We start from the raw sequence: 14906 nt of genomic DNA on the forward strand, positions 1-14906 counted from the left end.
TAAAACCTGAGTCATCTTTTAAGACCCACCTAATGACTTACTCCTTCTAGTTCCATTCTATAGATCTTATTTTCCTTGAACTTGCTATTCTTTCCACACAATGAATACTTAATCATATAGTGCAGGGGACCTCAGGTATCAAAGCATATCTGCAAAAATGATCCTTCAGTTTCCCTGCAAAGAAAAGCAGAGACACGCAGTTCAAGGATGCTTGTTGATTGGCTCTGCTTGTCCCTGAATGCGGATATGGCCTGGTGGATGCTGAATTAGGTTCAAGAACCAGAAGAGTCCAGAATTTCCTTCAGTGGAAATGCATTCAATTGTATAAGTTCTCCTTAACCAGTGATGTGAGCCCCCAGTTAAAAAAACAAAACAAAACAAAACAAAAAACACCAGGTGCAGTGGCTCACGCCTGTAATTCCAGCAGTTTGGGAGGCCGAGGCGGATGGATCACGAGGTCAAGAGACGGAGACCATCCTAGCTAACATGGTGAAATTTTGTCTCTACTAAAAATACAAAAAATTAGCCAGGCATGGTGGCGGTCACCTGTAGTCCCAGCTACTCGGGAGCCTGAGGCAGGAGAATGGTGTGAACCCGGGAAGTGGAGTTTGCAGTGAGCCGAAACGGCACCACTGCACTCCAGCCTGGGTGACAGAGTGAGACTCCGTCTCAAAAAAAAAAAAAAAAAGACATAGCTGGAGATAGGCTTCTCTAACCTAGCAAGACCTTCCTTCCATGAGCTGCAGCACAAACAGCTAGACACCTGTTAGGGACTTTGGGGATCCAGGGAAGTGTTATCAAGGCAGGTTTCCTTTGCTTCTGTTGTGTGGGACCTCTGCCTATCAGCTGCATTGTTGTGTCCTTTTAAAAATACATTGAGAACTTGGTCTAATCTTTCTCTCCCTCTCTCTCTCCACTCCCTATCCATTTGTAGGTCACTGAAACGTTGCAGTTACCAGCCAAATTAGCAACTTAATTTCTTTACCCAACATTATGTTTTTGAGATCTATCCATGACATAGAATGATAGATATACATACAGTCCATTCCTTTTTAACTGCTCTATAATAGATCATTGAATGACTCTACCAGATTTTATTTATTCATTTCCCTATGATGGACATTTAGATTGTTTCTAGTTTTTTCCTAATGCAAGCAATGTAGCTGTCCATATCCTCATACCAGGTTCCTGAGAGTGGTTGTATGATTTATTCACAATTACTTATTTTCTCAGTCCTTGTCACTCAGCAATGGGTTTACTGTCTAATGTACATAGAAGCTAATACTATGGTACTAGCCTTGGGGAAAAAAAAGCTTTATTGCAAAGTTGACTGGCAAGGAGACAACAGTCAATGTTGAAATGTGTCTCCCCAAGCAGGGGTCTTGTGGAAGGTTTTATAGGAAGGGATTAATTATGAGGAAGAAAGGAAAATGCAAAAGGTCGTGATTTGTTTGGGTTTTGCAGAGAGGTGGTGCCTGGCCCTTGGCTCCTAAGTTCAGACCTCAACAAAACAGTGCTCCCCTTGCTCCTTAATTTGGTCTGTGCTCTGGAGTCCAGGTACTTAGGTTCTCTATGTGGTTAACTTTTTTGTTCCAGCCACCTCCATGGTCACTAATCAGGCATGCCTGGTTCATGTGCACATGCTCAGGTTATGTGACTTGCAGCCTAAGAGTTCATTGCAACTGAAAAACAACTTATTCTGTTATTGACAAAGTTGAATCAGTTGGAACTGGTTCTGCAGTTACACCCTCACTAAGCTTCCCTATGGGTGGAATATCCTTCTCTTCTGCATTGACTTTGGGCTTGGCTGTATGACCTGCTTTGGCCAATGGAGCTTATGCCATGTCTAAGCAAAATATTTCCATGTATTTAGTGTGGTTTTTGGCTCTGCTTCCATTGGGAGTCTGTTCTCTGTTATAAGAACATCATACCCCAAATACTACCTGTGGCTTTAGCCTGACAGGCAGTATGAGAGGATACACGCATCCATTTGTATAAGTTCTTCTTAACTAGTGATGTGAGTGCCCAAAAAGAACACAGGTCGAGACTGGACTTCTCTGACAAAGACCTTCCTTGCGTGGACCACATCCCAAACGGCTGCCAAAATGAGCCCAGCCTACCCTGGTCAAGCCCAGCTGAGCCCGGCGACGCCCAGGGGAACCGCAACCAACCAGCAGCCCTCGTGCTACACAAGGAAGAGAGAAATGTTTGTTGTAATCCATTGGAATTTGAGGATTGTTAGTTGCTGCAGCAGAAGCTGATTGCTACAGACATAGGTCCCTAAGAGTAAGCTGACATCATAATAAAACCTAAAATATGTAGCTTTGGCTTCAGGATACTGCTGATATGGCAATCTATGTTATGCAGTTCATATGGTAAAACCATAAAAAATGTACCTAATGAACTTCTGGGTTTGGGAAAGGAGATGTCAAGGTAGAAAGCTCAGAATTATGAGTTGGTTGTTATTAGCTATATTAGATAAGGTACTAAAAGAAAGGGATATTCATAAAATAACCAGCCTATTTGTTTTGTGTGTTTTTTTTTTAATTTTTTTTTTAGATAGAGTCTCACTCTGTCGTCCAGGCTGGAGTGCAGTGGCACAATCTTGGTTCACTGCAACCTCCACCTCCTGGGTTCAAGTGGTTCCCCTGCCTCAGCCTCCCGAGTAGCTGGGATTACAGGTGTGCACCACCGTGCCCAGTAACTTTTGTATTTTCAGTAGAGATGGGATTTTTCCATGTTAGCCAGGCTGGTCTTGAACTCCCGACCTCAGGTGATCCACCTCCCTCAGCCTCCCAAAGTGCTGGGATTACAGGCGTGAGCCACCATGCCCAGCCACCAGCCTACTTGTTTTATTGTGCTTTTTTGTTTGTTTGTTTTTTGGTGATGGAGTTTCGCTCTTGTTGCCCAGGCTGGAGTGCCATGGCATGATCTCGGCTCACCGCAACCTCTCCCTCCCAGGTTCAAGTGATTCCCCTGCCTTAGCCTCTCAAGTAGCTGGGATTATAGGCATGCACATACCTGACTAATTTTGTATTTCTTTGTTTTTAGTAGAGATGGGGTTTCTCCATGTTGGTCACACCCTATTTGTTTTAAGGTAGAATTTATGACAGTAAAAACCATCCTTTTTAGTGTACAGTCTGTGAGTTTTGACAAATGCATACAATCATGTGACTATCACCAAACTCAAGATACAGAACCATTCTATCATACTAAAGAATCCTCAAATTCCCTTTGGAGTCAGCCCCCTGGCCCAGCCCCAGCCCCTATAACTACTAATTTGTTTTCTCTATATAATTTTGAATTTTCCAGAATGTCCTATAAATGGAATCACACAGTATATAGCCTTTGAGCCTGGACTCTTTCATTTAGCACAATGCATTTGAAATGCATCCACATTGTTGCATGTATCAAGAATTTGGTCCTTTTTATTTCTGAGTATTATTTTATTGTATAGGTGTACCTTGATTTATCCACTTATTGAAGGACATTTGAGTTCTTACCAGTTTGAGGCTTTTAAAAATTAAGCCACCACAAATATTTTTGTACCTTTTTTTTGTGAACTTAAGTTTTTATTTCCCTTTATAAATATGTAAGAGTGAGATTGCTGGGTCATAAGATATGTTTAACTTTATAAGAAGTGGCCAAACTGTTTCCAAAGTGGTTGTACATTGTACATTACCACCAATAGTTGCTCTGCATTCTTGCCAACACTTGTTATTATTAGTCTTTTCAATTTTAGCCATTCCAGTAGCTAAGTAGTTGTATCTCATTGTGATTTAAGTTTGCATTTCCCTAATGACGAATGTTCAAATTATGTTGAACATCTTTCCATGTGCTTATCTTTGCCCATTGTCTTAGTTCATTTGTGCTATGATAACAAAATGCCAGAGACTGGGTAATTTATAAACAATAGTAATTTATTTCTCACAGTCCTGGAGGTGAAAGTCCAAGATCAAGCTGCTAATAGGTTCAGTGTCTGGTGCAAGACCCAGTCTCTGCTTCCAAGATGATGCCTTGTTGCTGTGTCTTCCAGAAGTGATAAACACTGTGTCCTCACATGATAGCAGGGACAGAAACAGTGAACTCACCTCCTCAGACCCTTTTATAAAGAACTAATCCTATCTATGAGGACAGAGCCTTCACTGTTTAATCATTTCCTAAAGGCCCTACTTCTTAATACTGTTGCATTGGGGATTAAGTTAAAATCAAGGGCACGGTCCCACAGAAACCTAAAGTATTCGTAATTAATTTAGAGAGAGAGAGGCAATTCTCAAAAAGAACCATGGGTCTCCCTTTTGCCACAGGAAACCAACAGAAACCAAACAGATAGCAAAACAGGAAAGTTACTGAGAGAATGTTTTGACAAAAATGCTACCAGCCTGCATTCATACAGACAGTCATAGTTCAAGAAGTAAAAACATCTCTTGGGCACCTAACTTTCTATAGATGAGGAGCAGGCCAAGAAAGGTTCTCAGCTGCCAAGCTGGGCATATTCTGCAGTGGTCTCTTCAGAAATAGCCAAAGAAGATAACGGAAAATAAAGGACATCTCAGAGGGCAGAGCCAACAGCTATGGAAAAAATGATTAGAGAACCACTTCCAGGAGTCAGAATCAGGGCCCAATCTAAGACCATGTTTTTACCCCATTTAAAGATTTTTAGAAAGGTAAAATAATGCCTCTTACACAGCTATAAAATGAACAAATGTTAAAATATTTTATTTAAACATTATTAATGAGGGAACCCGGCAGATGTCGCAAAGGAAATTCTCAAAGAAGAATCTAAAAAGCAGACACCTTTATATATCAGGAATGTGCAAGTGGAGATGAAATCGGCATCTTTCACAGTTGGAGAGAAGTCAGTTAAAATTCTATTGGACAGAATTTTTTGCATGTCTATAGGTAAGAATTATTTTGCATTACTATCATTTATCTACAATTTACAGAGTTGTAAAACAGCTTAAAGACAATGAAAGACACAGAGCTCTTATAGCATCAGAGTCAGAGTATATGCTCAACAATGGATCATTTTCCAATGAAGTATACATTTTTCCCTATAGCCCCCAAGATTTGTCCAGCAGGATTTAAGAATTGCTATGGATCAGTGACTGGGCTATTGTGCCTCCTTTTGCTCCCCTTTTCAACTGGGAGTATTTATTGCAGTTACCTGGTTCTACCATTGTATGATGAACACAGGTTGAGTATCCTTTATCTGAAATGCTTAGGACCAGAAGTGTTTTGAATTTCGTATTTTTTCAGATTTTTAATTATTTGCATACACACAATGAGATATCTTGGGGATGGGACCCAAGTTTAAACGTGTGGAAAAGTTATAGCACAGGTGAAGCGGGTGGAAGAGTCCTCTTCCCTTGGAAATACTGAATAAACTGTGCATTGTGTGCCTGCATTTTGACTGTGTGACCCATCACATGTGAGAGGTCACATGTGGAATTTTCCACTTGTGGCCTCATGTTGGCACTCAAAAAGTTTCAGATTTTGGAGCATTTCAGATTTTAAGATTGTCAGATTAGGGATGCTCAACCTCTACATAGGTCTTTTATGGCTGGAGGGGAACTACCACTACAATCAGAGCCTGATGAAGGTCATGAGGTCCTGGACTTGAAGCCTGATGTTGAATTGGATGAGGCTCTTGAGGTATCTTGGAAAGAAGATGAGTAAATTTTGTGGAGAGAAGTGAGTATTTGTGTCCAAGAAGGTAGATTGAGTAGACTATATCATTTTAGTAATTATTCATTAGAATGCACTGGGACAGATTCTTTAAAGGCATTTTCGTGGTTTGGCTCTGCTGCCCTTGATCTTCTGTTCTCCATCGTAAGAATGACGTGTCCCAGATAGTGATTAATACTCCAACCTAGGTCTCTGAATGGAAAGACACATGAAAGCTGGCTAAATTCAGTAGATCTCAGTCAAGCCCAGTGGAGTGCAGCTTAGTCTAATAGAGCTTTAGCTGACCTGTAGTCCTCAAGTAAATGAACAAGAAAGAAATATTTGTTGTTGCAAGCTACTTGTGGTAGTAAAAGCTAATACATTTCTTACTTGCATCCTTTTAAGATATTTTCAAGGCATTTATCACATTTTAAAATGTTATCAGATATTGAAGAATTACTCTATGAAGTACTTACAGAAATTTACATGCCCAGGAGTAGTATACGGATTTCCAGACTCATCAACCTTTGGTATTTTCATCTTTTTTATTTTTGCTCATGTAGTAGTTGAATGTAACACTTTTATAATCTGAAACAACATTGAAATGTTTGCTTTAAAAATAAAGTCATGAGGTTCAGGCTGGGCGCGGTGGCTCATGCCTGTACTCCCAGCACTTTGGGAGGCTGAGGTGGGCAGATCACAAGGTCAGGAGTTGGAGACCAGCCTGGCCAACATGGTGAAACCCCATCTCTACTTAAAAAATACAAAAATTAGCCAGGTGTGGTGGCAGGGGCCAGCAGTCCCAGCTACTCGCGAGGCTGAGGCAGGAGAATTGCTTCAATCCGGCAGGCGGAGGCTGCAGTGAGCCAAGATCGCACCACTACACTACAGCCTGGGTAACAGTGAGACTCTATCTCATAAATAAAAATAAATAAATAAATAAATAAAGTGACGAGGTTCAAATGAAGGGAAGCCCATTCTGATGCCAGATCTAAAGGATGAAGATGGGGCTGACCCTGCCCTGGGAAATAGAAGACAGAAGGGGAAAATCTGGGGTCCTGCAGATGAGGAGCATGTGGAGGCCATAGGGATAGAGAAAGCTCAGAAGCAAAGGTGGAAGCTGGTGACAACAGGGTCCAGGACGTGTATCATGAAAAGAACCAGCTTATCTAGCGCTCTCAACCCTGGGCTGCCAGTGATGGATTATGGGCCTGCCCCTCAGATGTAAAAGATGCACTGGCTTAGGTACACATTGTTTTAATCTAAACTTGTTTCTCACTTTTTCATACCACAAGATTATTGTGGGATGAATGGTAGTGTCAAGAGAACCAGACTGGAAGTTAGAAGACCTGGGTGTAGGTCCCTCCTGATAAGCTGTGTCTCTCAGCAAGTCAGTGATCTTTATGAGGGATTTGAACCATTTGACTTCTAAGATTCTTCCAAGCCAAAAACAACGATTTTACTGTTTAATGAATCAATTTTTCTAGGCCACAATTTTGCTATGCTAGAACAGTAACCTGCAAATCTTCAGGGTCTAAAACACCCCAATCTTATTTCCTTTCACTTGTTTACCTTGCTGGATTACCCTGAATAAAAGGACAAGAAGGCATATCTTTTTAAAAGTCAGAGGTATGTTTATCCAAGTAAAAGAATATGTTCACAAAAAGACTAATACAAAAATGTTTGCAGCTGCTTTATTTATAATAATTGGAAATGGACCAGGTGTCCATCAACAGGAGAATGAATAAACAAAGTGTGCTGTAATCTTACAATGGAATACTACTTAGCAATAACAAGGAAGGAGCTATTGATACATACAACATAGATGAATTTTAAAACATTGTGCTAAGTGAAAGAAGCCTTACAAAAAACAGTACATTATATGATCCTATTGCGATTATAGAGCAGTCCAAACAAATCTATGGTGGATGTAACACTTCTATAATCTGAAACAAACAACACTGAAATATTTGCTTTAAAAATAAAGTGATGAGGTTCAAATGAAGGGAAGCCCATTCCGATGCCATGTTGGTGATTGCATCTGAGAGGTAGGGGCAGGGATTGACTGTGAAGGGGCATGAGGGAATTTTCTGGGGTTTATGGTAATGTTCTGTATCTCAACAGAGGTTTGGGTTACAAAGGTACAAAGGTTAATGCATTGTTCCAAATGCAGTGAATGTACTCTTTCAATGTATATACATTTAATGTCTGTAAAATTTACATAAAATACTGCAAAAAATCAAACTTTATTATGAACTATATTAATTATATGCACATTGAAGTATTTCAGAGGAAGTCTACTGATGTCTTCACTTTACTTTGAAATGCATCAAACAACAAGATAGATTCATGCCTGAATAAAAAGATGGCTAGACAGACATGTAATAAAGCAGGCATAGTAAATATTAATAATAGTATTTAAGTGGTGAGTATACCAACATTTACTGTAACATTCTTTTAACCTTGATGTTTGCTTGTAATTTTTCATGATAAAATATTGAAAGAAACCAAGGTAGTTTTGTGTTTGTAATTTTAAGAATTGCATTAGATGATGATAAAAAGACATATATATGAGTATCATGAAATCAGATTAAGAATCACTATTGTCTTATTTCAAAGGTTCATTAAAATCTGTTATTAAAATTAACAGATGCTGATGAGAATGTGGAGAAAAGAGAACTCATACACTGTTGGTAGGAATGTAAATTAGTACAGCCACTATGGAAAACAGTATGGAGATTTCTCAAAAACTAAAAATAGAACTACCATATGATCTAGCAATCCCACTACTGGGTATTTATTGAAAGGAAGAGAAATCAACATTTCAAAGATATATCTGCATTCCCATATTTATTGCAGCAGTATTCACAATAGTAAAGATACAGAATCAACCTAAGTGTTCGATAGATAAATGGATAATGAAAATGTGGCATATATACACAGTGTAAACTATTCAGCCACAATAAAGAATGAAAAATCATGTTCTTTGCAGCAACATGGATGGAACTGGAGGTTATTATGTTAAGTGAAATAAGCCAGACACAGACAGACAAATATTGTATGTTCTCACTCATAAGTGAGAGCCAAAAAGTTGATTTCATTGAGATGGGGAGTAGAATGATAGATACTGAAGGCTGGGAAAGGTGTCTGGATGGGATGGGGGAATAAAGAGAAGCTGGTTAATGGGTACAGACAGTGAGATAGAAGGAATAAGTTCTAATGTTTATAGCAAAGAAGAGTGACTATAGTTAGCAACAAAGTACTGTATAGTTGAAAATAGCTAGAAGAGAACACTTGAAATGTTCCCAACACATAGGAATGATAAATACTCGAGGTAATGGTTACCCCAAATACCCTGACTTGATTATTACTCATTCTTGCATATAACAAAATATTACATGTACCCTATAAATATGTACAAAATTATGTATTGATTAAAAAAACACCCTTGCAGAGGCAGAATTGTGTATCTCTACATCTCCTAACAGTGAGCACTTTATTCCTGATTTGCCAGGGAGCTAGTTTGATGGACAGAAAGAAGTGTAGTAGACCTTCTCTAAGACGATCCTCATCTCCTGGTATTCATGCACTGTGTCAGCAGTCCCCTTCTCTGCAGTGTGTCTGGACTTACCAATTCAGTTATCATGAATAAAACATAGCAAAAGTAATTGGATGTCATCACCAAGCTTAGGTTATAAAAAGATCATAGTTCTCATCTTCAGCATTCTCTGGCTTTCTCTCTGTCTCGGATCAGCAGTTTCCATGTAGTGGGGACATTCAAGTAGCTACCTGGGCATGCTACTTCAACTCTCTGAGCCTCAGTTTCTTTTTTGGTAAAATGAGATAAAGCATATAAAGCACTTAGGAAGTGCCCGGCATAGAATATGTGTTCAGGCAATTAATTTATTCATTCAGTGTAGACTTCTCGGGCATTTAGTAGTCAATAGTACATGCCTGATGCCATTCTAGGCCCTGGGGATCCTGTGATGAGTGAAAAAAGTCCTTGCTCAGATCGAGCTTACAGTCTGGCGAGGGGAAACAGATGTTACAGTGCAGGTAGCAATAAGGTCTGTGAAGAAAAAGTCCAGCAAGGGGGATGGTCACATTTGGGTGGAGACTGAAGGAATTGAGGGAGTGAACATCTGCCTGCTTTGGGGAAAGGTGCTCTAGGCAGAGGCAACCACAGCTGTTAAGGTCCTGGGTTGGGGTCTTGTTTAGTATGTTTAGAATAGGAAGGAGTTGGGGCCGAAGCAGAGAGAGATGAGGGCAGAAAAGTCATGGGGGCCAGATTCTGTAGGGCCTTGAAGGTCATTGTTGAGAGTTTGCGTTTGACTCTGAGTGAGAGGAAGCTATTGGAAGGTTTAAGGTAGACCAGTGATATCATCAGACTTACGTTTTAAAAGCATTACTTTGTCAGAGCAGGTGGATGGAATATAGGTTGATTGTTGTTTTTATTATTATTACTAGTATTCTTTTGTGTATCTTTCTTCTCTGGGAGAACCAAGTGTTTTTCTTTCCCTCAGAACAGGTATAAAAATGTGAATAAATCCCCCAGAGGTGCTGTCATATGGTAGAGAGCAGTATTTTGGGGCTATCTTATTTTCTTATAAAGCTAACTTCTCTTCAGAGCCTGTTATAATTTTTTAGTCTCTGGTTGAAGGACTTGGGAACAATATGTTTAGATTATTTTCTCAAAGAGCTATTGGTACAGATTTTAAACAACAATCAGTGTGTTCAGTAAAATCACTCATGGCCTTACTAGTCATGCAGCACTTGTGGATTGGTCCAGAAAACAGAATTTAGAGGATGGGTGCATATGTATATGTGCAGGCTTGTTTATGTGCATAAGTGTGCATGTGTGTGCAGATGCACAGGTACGTGTATGTGTATTGCAGTCCTGGTGTAGTTATGTGAGTGAATGTGTTTCTATGTGCACGTGTATGGTACATGCATGTGTGGCATATGCATGTGTGTGCATATATACATGTGTGCATATGGATGGCTGAGAGTGTATTCTGTATGTGTGTGCACATATGTGTGCTTTATGTGCATTGTATGGCTGGGGTGTTGCATATTTATAAGCATGTGCAGTGTTCATGGGCCTCTGTTTGATGCAAAACTAAGAAGTGGCTCATCATCATCTCTGTCCTTGATATATTTTCAATCCAGTTGGGGAGATTCAATATAGAAGCAGCTGTGAAATAGCACTGCCATCAGTGGGTCATCTTTTATTGGAAGTTTTCTACAAAGTGTGTCATTATTCATGAGAGTATGCTGCAATAAAATATGGTCTTTGTTTTCTTTATCCATAAAGTTAAAAGGTGGAATTGAATAAGTTTTAGGTTCCCTCCTGTCTAAAGTATGATTTAAACACTTATTTTCCAGTGTTACAACCATCATTCAAAAGTCTTTGAGAAAAGCAGCAACTGTAAAAAATGTTGCAGTGTTGAGCACCCTGGCCAGGCTTCTGCAGTTTGGAGCATTTTCTCCAGCCTCCAAAGGGCTGTGGGACTGCAGAGCTGAGGCAGGGTGGCTCCACCTCCTTCTGCAGAGAAGTGGCTAGAGCACCTTGAAAGGCTAGGGAAAGGCTAGAGGCTTTAGGGACTCATCCAGCTACTTCTGCCCAGGTCCACTTGTCACCAGGCTTTAATGAGTGTGAGTAACCCATCACCTTCACTCATTGACCTCCCTGCATCACTCATTCATTACTCATTCATTACTCATTCATTTATTCTCTTTCCTTTCTCTTCTCCCTCCTTTTCTCCTCTCCTATTCGCTCCCTCTCCTTTCACCAACTCTCCCCTCTTCTCCTTCACTGAGGAGGCAGGCAAGATCAGCAGACACCTAGGTGTGGGGTGGGCATAAAGAAACATGCATCTGACCTTTTCTACATGACAAATGTAGAAGTCTGCTGCTAAATCTTTCATATGATCTGCAATTCCTTTTTCCCACCTACAGATTACTCCACGCTTCCTGTCTCTTGTCATAAATCCACAGATGCCTCGTTTCACAATAAGGAAAACTGAGTCAAGATGGGTTTTAGTGACTCATTTAAAATCTCACTGCTGCTTATGGCACCTCTGATTATCATTCCCAAATAAAGTTTAAAAGCCACCACATCATGGGCTATTTTAAAAGATAAACTTAGGCACATTAAAATTTTAAAGAGTTTATTTGAGTAGACAGGAATTCATGAATCAATAACACTAGACCACCCATGGTTCAGCACTCCACTATGGGGCACCCGGGAGGCAGAGAGAGGAAAATTTTATAAGGTGTCTGGGGAAGTAAAAAATATTTACTTTTATATAAAAGAAATTTGGCTGAAGTGGAAAGTTCCTAGTTAGAGGTTAACTGGTGGTTTCTGATTGGTTAAGCTTAAGTTTCATTTTTCTGTTTATATTGAGCTTAGGTTTGCTTTTGCAGGAATCTGAGGCACAAGAGTCATCTCAGCCTAATGGACTCACAATTTTTTTTTTTTTTTTTAACAGTCACAGTCCATTTACAGGTTAATCTTTAAGCGAACTCTGGAGCTGAGTTCAAAGTCTTCCTTATAATACTGGGAAAGAAGAAATGAAAGCCCAGACCTGGTAATTTCTGAGCCATGGTCAGAGAGCAAAATATGAGGATCATGTTGACTGTAGACCTAATGCATTTTTATTTTAAAATCCTTTTTCTTAACAAATCCAGACCATTGAAATCTATCTGTAATGGGTTTGCAATTCTACTGGATTTCCTACCCTCAGTCTTTTAAATATTGATTTGATATTGCCTTTAAAAGTTATATTTGGGGCTTGGAGGATTTTAGACTTCTAATATAATATTCAGTAAAAATTGAAATACGGAGGAGATGTGATAATGAAATAGCTGGTGACAGCAACTTCCACAGTGTTCAGTTCATTTTAGAAACAATATGAATGATTATTAAATGAATATGTTGCTCTGTGTATATACATTTATATATAAAGTCCCATCAAAGGTGGGCAAATGACATTTACAAATAGTAATATTAAATGTAACTATTAAATATAAATATTGAGTCAAATTAATAACTAGTAGGGTTTTCATTTTTCTTTTGTGGTGATTTTTCTTTTGACATGAATGCCTGAATTGTTTCTGCCCTCAGCTGAATAAAGGCCAAGGCTTCCCCTCTGGCTGCGTGGCTGGGTGACCAGACTGCACACTTCAGTGCACCTGTGAAAAGCAGATTATGAGCCATGTTAGTCTTGCAGCATCTGTTCTGGAGAAGGCTCTATTAGTCTTAAGGCCCCGAGAAGGCTGTGTTAGTATTAAGGCACCTGTTCACTGTTGGGAGAGGAATAGCCTTTTGCTCAAAATGCTTGATTTATTGCAGGAACACGCGAGCTTTCTGAACAAGTCTGTCTGGCTTCTAGGGTGAGTTAGAAAAATAATCTAAATGGATCTATTACAAGCATAGAGACTCGGGCATGTCAAACAAGACAGTAGAAACCTAGCACACCAGCCATATAAAAAGGAAGGGGCTATGGGTATTTGTTCGAAGTCTATAAAAACGGTAATTACTTTGGAAAGTAGTTCATTTTCTGCCCCATAAAGGCAGCACTAGATTGGTTATAAATAAGTAATGGCTCATAATTCATTAAAAACAAGAGGATGGAAAAAGTTTTAAGGAAGCATGAGTTTTAAGGATAACCTTTAAAATTCAAGACAATGCACTGAGACAGCACAAGTCCTTCCCCAAACATGCATCAGAATAACCAAAAGGAGACACAGACCTCCACATAGGGCAGTTTCTTCCTGCTCCCATCTGCACTGGGCACATTCCTGGGTGTCGTCCTTCTTCCGTAGGCACAGGCAGAACACCACACTTGGAATCAGAAGAATTAAATTCAAGTTGCTCCCTGTAATCTTAGACAAATCACTTAATGTCCTTGAGCCTCAGTTCTTCAATTGCAAATGAGATAACAGCACCTGACTGACAGAGGGGTTTAAAGCTGCTTGTTTTATTCACTCAACAAATGCATGATTTGTAATTGAAGTCCTATTTTGTTCCACGTCCTGGGGAAGGTGCTGAGGATGAATCCAGTGCCCCAGAATTCAAAGTACCTCCCTCCAGGGCTCACCCTAGACCAGCAGGGTCTGAATCTCTGGGAGTAGGGCCCAAGCATTGGTTTTTTGGTTTTTGTTTTTGAGACAGTCTTGCTTTGTTGCTCAGGCTGGAGTGCAGCGGTGTGTTTGTGGCTCACTTTAGTTTCGACCTCCTGGACTCAAGCAATCCTCCTTGCCTCTGCCTCTCAAGCAGCTGGGACCACAGGCATGCACCCCATGCTCAGCTAATTTTTAAAATTTGTGTAGAGACAGGTCTCACCATATTGCTCAGGCTGGCACTAGTGTTTTTTACAAGATCCCCAAGTGAGCTCAGGGCTAAAGATTACTGGTGTAGGCAATAGTGGTAAGTATCCCAATGGAGGTAACATGAAATGGAAGTCAAGAGAGGCTTCAGTGAGCTAAGTCTTGAAGGAGGAGTGAGAGTTTGCCAGCAGAGGGAACCCAGTGAATAAAGGCAGGGTGCATTTGATCTGGTAGTTCAGAGTGGCTAAAGCCTGGGATGCTTTTACTAGGGCTTGGGAGATGAGTTTGAGGTAGGAGTGAAGGCGTAACGCTTGGGCAAAGGAGTGCTGGGCTCTCACAAAGGCAATGGAAGTCCCTGCAGGTTTTAATATTGATACACTAGGAAAGTGGGGAAAGGATGCCCTATTCAATAAGTGGTGCTGGGGAAACTGGCAAGACACATGTAGAAGAAGGAAACTGTATCCTCATCACTCGCCTTATAAAAAATCAACTCAAGATGGATCAAAGACTTAAGTCTAACACCTGAAGCCATAAAAATTCCAAAAGAAAGCATTGGAAAAACTCTTCTAGACATTGGCTCAGGCAAAGAATTCATGACTAAGACCCCAAAAGCAAATGCAACAAAAACAAAAATAAATAGATGTGACCCAATTAAACTAAAAAGCTTCTGCACGGCAAAAGAAATAATCAGCAGAATAAACAGACAACCCAGAGTGGGAGAAAATCTTCACCATCTATGCATCCAAAAAAGGACAAATATCCAGAATCTACAAGGAACTCAAATCAGCAAGTAATCCCATCAAAAATTGGGCAAAGGATAAGAATAGACAATTCTCAAAAGAAGATATGCAAACAGGCAACAAACATGAAAAAATGCTCAACATTACTAATCAGGGAAACACAAATTA

At 40.0% G+C, this 14906-nt stretch overlaps 1 protein-coding gene across 1 annotated transcript in view; it reads right to left on the reverse strand.

Moving 5' to 3' along the window:
* Nucleotides 1-5226: 5226 nt before the first annotated feature.
* Nucleotides 5227-14906, reverse strand: part of LOC131381786 (uncharacterized) — a 68379-nt gene continuing 58699 nt past the window's right edge. The window contains exons 3-5 of the mRNA XM_058430502.1: nucleotides 13422-13547; nucleotides 6144-6255; nucleotides 5227-5973 (exon numbers count right to left, since the gene is read on the reverse strand). Of these exons, the coding sequence (XP_058286485.1) occupies nucleotides 6188-6255; nucleotides 13422-13547 (194 nt within the window). The 3' untranslated portion in view covers nucleotides 5227-5973; nucleotides 6144-6187. The remainder of the gene's footprint in view (nucleotides 5974-6143; nucleotides 6256-13421; nucleotides 13548-14906) is intronic.

This window comes from Hylobates moloch, unplaced genomic scaffold (assembly GCF_009828535.3).
Source record: "Hylobates moloch isolate HMO894 unplaced genomic scaffold, HMol_V3 SCAFFOLD_18, whole genome shotgun sequence".
Classification (NCBI taxonomy): domain Eukaryota; kingdom Metazoa; phylum Chordata; class Mammalia; order Primates; family Hylobatidae; genus Hylobates; species Hylobates moloch.